This window comes from Mastomys coucha, unplaced genomic scaffold (assembly GCF_008632895.1).
Source record: "Mastomys coucha isolate ucsf_1 unplaced genomic scaffold, UCSF_Mcou_1 pScaffold5, whole genome shotgun sequence".
NCBI classification, from domain to species: domain Eukaryota; kingdom Metazoa; phylum Chordata; class Mammalia; order Rodentia; family Muridae; genus Mastomys; species Mastomys coucha.
The window spans coordinates 1764497-1774176 of record NW_022196911.1 but is presented as its reverse complement, the minus strand read 5'-3'; the positions used below and the strand labels follow the sequence as shown (position 1 = coordinate 1774176).

Here is a 9680-nt window from a genome sequence, read left to right as displayed (position 1 = left end):
GTGTATGTGTATGTGTGTGTATGTGTGTGTGTGTATGTGTGTGTGTGTGTGTGTGTGTGTGTGTGTGTACCAGGTGCATGCCTGGTCCTGGATGAGGCCACAGAAGGGAATCAGATTCTCCAAAACTCTAGTTTAGAGTTCAAAGATAATTTTTTTAGGGGTTATTGGGATATGATATGAAATAATTTTATAAGTTACTCTAATTTTTAATTTATTCTCCTTGGAGAAACAATATTCACTGCTGAGGAGATAATTCAGTTCCTAATGCATGAATAGTTGAGTTCAGTGTCAGCTCCCACTTTAAAAGCAGCCTGTGATTACACGCTTTTATAACCCCAGCAATAGGATGGCAGAGGCAGGCAGACATCTTGGCCTCACTGGCAAGCCCGCCTAGTCTGGAGTTCTGAGTTCCAGATGCCAGTGAGAGATGCAGATTCAAGAGCAAGATGGTTGGCCATCATGAGGAACAACACCCAAATCTGACCTTTGGCCTCCACAGGAGGAATACACAGTATACTGGAATATACTGCAACTGTACCCTATGCACACATGCATGCACACATGCATGCACACACACACACACACACACACACAAACAGATGCAAAATTTAAAAAAAGAATCTCTACTTTAACAGTCTACTTTAACAGGCCACTTATTAAAGTCTCAGAATGCACTGGGTGCATACTTTAACAAAAAAATGCTTGGCAAGTTATGACTAAGCCTCAGAGGCTGGCCTACTCTAGGTTTCCCAAAGGAAAGGGCTCCCTGCAGAGGTGACCCAGCCCCTGCAGCCCTGCTGCTGATAGCATGCATGTATTAGCCTGCCCTCCTTCCCATCATTCTGTGGTCTGAGGCCCTAGGTGTTCAATCATGTTCTTTCTGCTTGTAAATGTGGAAATACTCTGGGCATTTTATAGCTTTCAACTCCGCTGAGTCTGTATCTAATTTGAGAACTCCATCAGCCCATAAAAACATTTACCAGCTCACAAACCTTTCACTGGCTATGCCCAGAATCATTGATGTCTCAATGAAATGGCAGCTAATGATAGGTTGGTGTATGGAGGAGGTCTAACAGCACATGGTGTATTCCCACAGTCCCCAGATCCCTGTCTGCCCCTCAATGTGTGGATAACTACCACTTGGCAAAGGCCTAGAATTGGCTACTTGGTGTCGCTTTCCTTGCTCCCAGCCTGGCTGGACCACTGATGCTGTCACCCCCATTTTCATTCTTAAGAAAATGTTTGCTACAGGCTGCCTTGGCCTTCATCCTCTTTCTTCGTAGTCACCTACAAGGGATTGTCTTGGAAGTGCTACACAGAAGTCCAGTGGCTTAGCCATGGCTGGATCCTGAGCCAGTAGATAGGAGGAGGTAGTCTTAGACAGGACCACTGAACCTGGCCCTGAGACTGACATCTTCTGAAAGAAGCACTGATGTGACTAAAAGCCTTAACCCTCACTCTTCAAGGTCTAGGATATTGACTGGAGACAGTTCCTCCCAGTACACCAGACCAGTTTCCAAGGGCAGACAGGAAGACATCAGAGACAACCTCTGAATCCAAAAAGTAGTAGTGCCCTATGTGTGTGTGCGCTCCTCAACAGTTCCTACCCAAAGGCCATCAGGGCACAGAGAGACATCTCTCCCGCAAGCCAAGGATATAGAGCATTTATTCTCCTGCCCGCGGTAGCACATTGTGTTTTTAAAGAAGTATGTCTTGCCTTCAGAGGTCATTGATGTTTTCTTTATTCTCATGAATGTAAAAAGCCAGTCTAAGTGCAAAATCCACAGTCCATGTATACTCTTTCAGTAGCCCCTAGGGAGCTCAAAGTGTGTGTGTGTGTGGAGGGAGGGGGGCTTCCTGTCACTCAGATGTTAGCAGAAAGAGTCGTCCCACATTTGCCATTCACTAGGTCTGCCACTCTGGGAAAGTCACAAAACTGCGTTAAGCCTCAGGTTTCTCACCTGTAAAGCAAGGAGAACTGTATTCTCATTGCTGGGAGAGAGCTGTAAAGAGGCCCAAGAAATAGAGATCAAAACAGAGTGAAGCACACAACTGGAACCTCAGTGTAGAGAGGTGTGTGTTCGTTTATTCTCAGGAGCAAAACTGGCTTCTCCAAGCTCTCAGGCTCTCTGGCTCTCCAGCTCTCTGGCTCTCCAGCTCTCTGGCTCTTGACCTCACTCTCACTATGGACGTCATCTGCCATGGTGCTTTTTGTCCCAGCTTCTGCCACAGCTGGGATTAGATTCTCAGCTTGTAACCTTTACTGCGTTGGTTACTTGGCCTCAAGTGTTTTGTCATAGCAATGCAGAGTGGGCTGATTCACAGTTTGCAAGCCAAGAAACTGGGAACACAGAATTTGTTGTACAACTCTAAGAATAAGGGTTTCAATTACACAAGCTAGCTGCAGAGTGTGTTTGTACATGGCGTTGCCTTCCAGTATGTCGCAATCTCTATTGTGATCAGGAAAAGAGAAGGAGCTATTAATATATGTCCTGGCAGTATGTGGGGGAAGAGGGTGCCTCAGCAAACCCAAGCAAAGGCATCCCTTCCCCCTGAGAGACCAGGCACTCGATGGAATAATATAGAATATAGTTTATTCAGGGTATGGGGGGAGAGTTATGAGGGTAGTAGAGGCAGAGAGGAGGAAAGAGCAGAGAAGTGGAGTCCATGACCATGTAGAGAGAGGACAGAAGGGAAGGGGAACAAGGGATCAAGATGTAAGAGAGAGACAAGAAAGCAAGAGAGACAAGAGAGAGGGGAGGGGCCAAGCAGCCCCTTTTATAGGGCGAGGCCTACCTGGCTGTTGCCAGGTAACCGTGGGGAGGAGCATACCTGGCTGTTGCTCCTCTTTCCCTTTCATCAGCTAAATCATAGAGATGGCATAGCAAAAGGATATTGCTGGTAGCTCTGAGGAGGAAAGAGTATCATAAAATCATAAGATGGGAACCTCGACTTGCCTTCAGGGTGGGGGGAAACTTTTAGGGTAATTAGTGCCATGCTAGAACATGCATCCATACACTCACCTAGTTATAATAAGTCATCTGAAGTTCTCTTTAAATGAGTACCGCACATGACCCTCACAACCATTCCATGCAAACTAAGTGTTGATTAGGACAATGGTCCTAAAACTTGCCTATTATGGAGATCAAAACTAAGGCTGAGTCACTCTAATTTGAGTATCCCTACCTCTTAACTTGGTACCAGGTAAATGAGGAGGTCTTGGTATTTAGGTTCACTGTAATGTCTACAGATCCTTGAATCTCTTTGCTTTCATTTGGTCTGCAATGAACTATCAGCAAGAAACAGAGCATTAAAATAATAATAATAATAACACAACCTATTGCCTTTATTTTATTTTTATTTGAACATCAAATATGTTGAGAAGATGGTTTACAGGTGCTTGAGCATCCCACTGAATTTGTTACTGTTTCAAGGTGCAAAAGAGGCATACAAGTGTGTTTCATTAAACAAAGCAAAGCTGCAATGAAACGGGATCCCATCAATAGTAGTATGCATCAGAAGAATGTAGTAATCCACCACACACAATTGGGCATCTGTGCCTTTCCTCAAAAAAACAAGAACTCTACACTGAAGAATATGTAGTGCACAAAAAACATTGTTTGTAAGCTGTGAAAGAACATAAACTGGCATAATGTCACTTATTAATTCAAGTCTTGGCGACCAATGACCTCTCTGTGACTACAAAGGGGTCCATGTCTTAGGCACCTACTCATGGGACTGTATGTTATTTCCAGGGTGCACAGCTCCATACAAAGACACTAAAGATGGGTTTGGAACATGGCAGCATTTACATATTTGAAAAAGTTCAGGCACATTCGGATGTAAAAGAAAGGGGAAAAAAGCAAATAAAAATTTCTCTTAAGTTTCTGAAACAGTGCAAAATTGAGACAGTGCCATAATTGAGACAGAAATCACCTAGAAAGCAAGTCTAAAGGACTTTAAAAGAGACTACACTTTAATTTAAATGGATAAGTTATGAAGCTAGAAGTAGAGCATATTCACACTAATGAAAAGATGGATATTTAGGACCACAGTTAAATGTGTTTGCTCCAGTTGAAAGAGAGTAAATTTTCATAGAGTTAATCTAGGAAGTGTGCAGTGTAAGCTGGATCAGACTCCCAAGATCTGTACCAAAGAGAATCATAGTTGCTTTATGCACTACTGTATGACTCTATTTGCCTTTAAAAGACTTAGGTTCCCCAAGTAGGTCTGGCTGTGAAAATTAGACATTACTATGGTCCTAGTGATCATTCTCAGTATCCACAGTAAATCTCAGAGATGCAAAGTATGAATAGGAAGAGATTTATAATCAACTTCATGCAGGTGTATGTGTATGGGTAACTCCCAACCAATGGCTGGAGTCAATGACCTTTCAATGAAGGATGGACACCACAATGTGATTAAAGAGAAATTATCAGCAAGTCGCTTATTTGTTCAGCCCCAAAGGCATAAGTTATGGCATCGAAAATCATATCTTCAATGTTACCAGGGAAGTCTGTCAAAGACACAACTTCCTTGGGGTCTAGACTTCGTCACCTACATTAATAGGGTCTTTTCTTTGGATGACCAGAATCAAATCGGTAAGTTAAGCAATGGCTAAAAGAAACTTAGGCAGACCCCATGCTGGATTTTTCTTTGGATTTCACTGCTGCTGCTACACTCTTCCTTGGAACTCAAGCTGCCATTTTGGAAACGGCTGCCAGTAGAGCTACTATTACTTTATTACAGTGCAGACAGAAGTGAAATTCTGAAACCTGGGGCATATTCAGGGTGCCAGAATAATTTCCATACTCTTTATTCCCATTTCCCCACCTGTTATTCAAATTCCCACATTTCCCTACCCACCTCATGCTGACTCTTTGGGTAGATTATGACATTCAAATTTTAAATTATCTCCAGGTGAGGGGAAAGTACAAGTATGCCTCTCTAGCATGTCCCCAATACCCCAACAGGATAGCAGCTGAAAGATGTCAGCTGCTCAAAATTGGCACTTCAGATAGGGTAAAAAGAGATTTCCAAACATTGTTTGAAACTTGTGGGCTAACACTTCAGCTGTCTGATGTTCTCTGCCCATTTCAAACTTACTATCATAACATGAATACAAACACAGTAGATGGGATAATGTAAAACCCTCCACTAGAGTATTGTTTGGATTTAGCTGGTATTACATCATCTAAAGTCCTAGAAGGTTTTTTTTTATTTTTGTTTTTATTTTTGTAAAAGAAAAATCTCAGTATAAACATTAAAAAGAACCCACTGACCCATTAGCTACTGTCCAAAAATATTACTACTGATATTTTGGTAAAAGCAAAATTAGCTGCCCTGAATAATTTTCCTTCTCAGGCATAATCTCTGCTACATAAGATTGTCTGTCATTCAACATCCAACAATAGGCATGCGGATTAGTGCTATTTTGTCTACTGTGGATACAAAAGTTGATATGAAATGTGATCTTCACTTAAATGAAAATCACCAGGCTTTAAGCATTAATAACTGCATACATGACACAGTAGTTTGAAAAGTCTACAAAAAAAAAAAAAACAACTAAATATTTTCCCCTTGGTTTTTGCAATGTTAACCCAATCAAATTAAAACTCAGAACAGAACTATTACATTCAATTGTCTGATAAACAAGCAATTAAATTTCAACAAAAATATATATTATACTATATAAGGTGCTTCTTAAACACAAACAAAAGAGTTGGGTTCTTAAACATGGTCTTAAAGCAGATACATAAAATTGTCCTAGAATTTTCTGAACAAGTATGAGAAATTAAAAAAAAAAGAAGAAGAAAAATTGGCTCTCCCAGTTTCCACATCTTTGATAGTAAGTTAACTGGGAGAGCAGAAATTAATGGAACCCACCATTCCAAATTGGACAGACCAAGAGAAGCCTAACCATTCACCCAGGTTTTTGGCTAACCCATCACATCTCAATGGAGTTCAAATTATAGATCATGAAGTCAGGGATGGAAATCGAACTTTCATCTTAGTTAGGAAAAGGAAGTGTTCCTTAATTGTACTAGAGAGACCAAGATCCCAGAGGCCTTGAGTGGCTGTGGCTAGAGTAAGCCTTTCTTTTTAATCCCCTTCTTCAAAGGACTCTCATGACCCAATTCTGGTCATTCATCCTCTCTGGTTTACAAAACTTAAGAACATGAACTGTGTTGAGGAAGGAATTTTTCACCCCAAGACCTCACTAGCTGGTTTTTGGATGAGTTCTGAATAATCAAGCACAGTCTAGTCTGAGCAACTTCTCAACAGCTTGAGTCATGAGTGCTCCAAGATCTTACCCCCATGTCTCTCCCCAAGTTCTTAGAGCATCTACAGGAATACAGGTATCTGCTGTCACCTCTTCCAATCAGGATCATACCTGAAATGTAAGTGAAGCCAGGCCATGGATCCCAGAGCAGTCTCACTGTGCATTGTGGGACCTGTGAGGTTCACCCCTAGGAAGCTGCTACCCTGGCCAGGTCATTCTCCACTTTTCTCCCTTATGTTCCTTCTTGTTCAGACTCCTGTGAGTCACAGACATTGCCCATGTATTATTTCCTCCCTGCCCCCAAGAATAAAACTAAACAAACCAAAAACTTATCACCAGCTTGCAGGTTCATTGTGACTGCCCTTGGTCAATCTACATGGTAACAATTGAGGGTAATTCACATCAGAGAAGAGACAAGGCTAGCATCTTGTGCTGAAGAATGTTAGATTCCCTGGAACAGGCTTGCCTTTGCTGCAAGCCCCAGGGGCAGAAGGCTATTATAAAATGAAAATCAAATTAAAATCAACACACCCTACAGCCCTCATGAAGGAGACTAATTCATTCCAGGGTGTTAACTGAAATTGACTTTCTGGTTCCCACAAGTCATGGGAAGTAAGAATTGTCTAGAGCCCACAATGTATGTATAGTGCTCTGCAGCTGACACATTTAGAAGTCAAAAGGTGGACTGTGTTAAGTTGACATGGTCTTGACAACTGGGGAATTCTTCCTTTACTGTGTGTCTTGTGTATTTCTATATGGGCTCAAGATTTCCCTTTAATGAAGTCCCGTGCTGCTATAGGAATGCAAGAGGGTGCTGTAAGGAACTCATGAGATAGCTTTCTCAATGGCTTCAACTAAAGGAGCCACTCTGAAGTCTTTGCTGAGGCTTACTCTTGGAGCCATTATGAAGTGCTTATCAGAGGTGAAACGTTTACTCTCTAGGCTTGGGTCTCAACAAGTAGCTTCAATGCAGTTACCTCAATTCATTCATGAAGACTGAAGACTATAGGAATCCTCATAGTGATGTAGCAAAGGGAAAAAGAGAGCTGTTACCAAGATTTAGTCCTGGAATCCCTTTTGGCTGTTCCCAACAGAAGATATGCCACTAAGAACTGAGCAAGCAAATAATTGGCCACTCATACTAGAAAGCCACTGGTGGTAGATGCATGCCAGAGTGTATGCAGGAGACAGAATTCTGCTAAAGTCATACATGACATGGGTAAAATGTTGCAGGGATTCGCAGAACCTTGAGGGGAGCCTGGGAGCTCTCAGATCGTGTTGGGGAAGCCCTCTGCTTCCGGGGGGATGTAGTAGGTTTGTAAGGAATGTGTTGAAGTGGAGCTGGTGGTGGTCAGCTGGCTCTGGCTGGGATCCTCTTGGGGCACTCCCATGCGACTGGCTGGGGCATGAAGGCGGTGAGCATCCAGCATCTCCAGCAGCAGGTCATAGAGAGGCACAACGTTCTTGCATTTCATGTTGTAGAGATGCTCCATGCCTTTGTTACTGGAGGAGAAGGGACACAAAGGGAACTATGTTAGACCACGGCTGAACCCCCAGGACAGCTGAAATTCTCAGGTTGAGGAAGTATGAGAGACTCCAACGGAACCTGGGAGCCATTTTTTAAACCTATTAAGGATTCATGTTAAGATGACACCTATAGAATCTTAGGGGCTTCAGAGACCCCCTAAGGGTCTGGGGCTGGGACTTGTGTCCATGTATTTTCATTTCCTCCATCCTATAAGGGCACCCCACCTCCATAATCATATTCTTCCTCTAGCTTCTTTTAGTGGGTTTTCCATGCATTTTCCTCTCTATGATGTAAATTATGTTGAATGTCAACTTGAAAAGTTCTAGATATCTGTGGATGTCTACAGGATCATTTCTAGATTACATTAATTGGGATAGGAAGACCTACCCTAATGTTGAAGACATCATTCTATGGGTTGGGCTCCTTGCCTGAGCTTTTCAGTGGCTTCCTATAATATTCAGAAGTTAAAAGTCAAATTTTCTATCTAGGCTCTCTGAAGACCAAATGACCTCACAGAGGACCCTGAATGCCATTCTACACTGACTCTCAGTTACTGGTCTTTGACTTGCTCCTTAATGAAATGAAGGCCTGTAGAGATCTAAAGTACATTCTGTTTTCTTTTCCAGGATGAATTTCCATGGAATCCTCAAATGCCTCTTGTGACCAAAAGACCTTTGTTGCTCCATGACAATGGTTCAGTTCCTATCACTCAGGCATTTCCTTTCATATAGACCTAACTTCTACCATTGCCCAGAACACTAAACGCTGCTCACAAGAGGAAAGAGGAAGGAAAGGGGGAAGAGAAGCATACAGGCAAATGGCTTTTCTCCTTCCTCCTTCCTTCCTTGTTCCTCTTTACCCTCTCTGCCATGTGGGCAGTGAAGGCAGGAAATCATAACTCTTGCATGGCTTGATTTATTTATTTATTTATTTATTTATTTATTTATTCATTTATTTGGTGATAAGAATGTCTCTGGGTGTGATGGAGCACACCTGTAATCCCAGTGCATGGGAGTAGAGTAGGGTAAACATTTAGAATTCAAGGCTAGCCTAGGTTGTCTGGTGTTTTCTAGACTAGCCTCAACTGCACAGTGAGAACTCATCTCAAAATAACCAAAATTAGTGGAAAGTAAACTAGACTACAGCTGTGTATATCACAAACAGGCAGAACTAAGAAACATCCTAATAATATTCATGTCTGTGGTGGTAACAAGCCAGCTTGGGTCTGATTGGTGCCATGAACATATGAGAACCACCAAGAACTGAAATCCAAACTCAATCACATGTTTAAGTGTTACTTTGGTTTTTAGGTGTGTGTGTGTGGGTGTGTGGGTGTGTGTGGGTGGGTGTGGGTGTGGGTCTGGGTGTGTGTGTTCTTTGTCTTTTGTTTTTGTTTTGTTTTGTTTTTCCTTTTAATTTAAACCACCATTCATGTTTAATTCTCTGGCTCTGTCATTGTCTTTCTCCAACCATCTAAGGAATCACATTTACAGTCAGATGAAATCTGAAATCTGAAAATGTTAAATTATCTATGCTATGGTATAGATATGATTATATGGTATAGGTATGGTATAACTTATGATTAGGGCCATGCTAACAACACAAGAATCCTGTGATTCAGATTGGCTGCAGGGAGCCGATCTGGGCAACAAGAGTGGATAGGCATATGAATGTGTGTGAATTACACCGAGAGATTACAGAGAGGTTCAGACCTTTGTGTAAAATAGTCACCTCTCCTTCATAGGTCACAACCGAAAAGCTCTCCTTCATGCCATACCCTCTGCAATACATTGTCAGTAAAAAGTACCTATGGCTGATGTTTATTGCTTGCTAATACTGATAAGCCAAGCACATGATGGGTTTGTAAAC

The 9680-nt window shown here is 42.1% G+C and overlaps 1 protein-coding gene across 4 annotated transcripts in view; it reads right to left on the bottom strand.

Moving 5' to 3' along the window:
* Nucleotides 1–3338: 3338 nt before the first annotated feature.
* Nucleotides 3339–9680, bottom strand: part of Esr1 (estrogen receptor 1) — a 381713-nt gene continuing 375371 nt past the window's right edge. For all 4 annotated transcript variants that reach the window (XM_031354125.1, XM_031354128.1, XM_031354126.1 and 1 more), the window contains exon 9: nt 3339–7786. In XM_031354125.1, coding sequence (XP_031209985.1) covers nt 7552–7786 — 235 coding nt within the window. In that variant the 3' untranslated portion in view covers nt 3339–7551. The remainder of the gene's footprint in view (nt 7787–9680) is intronic.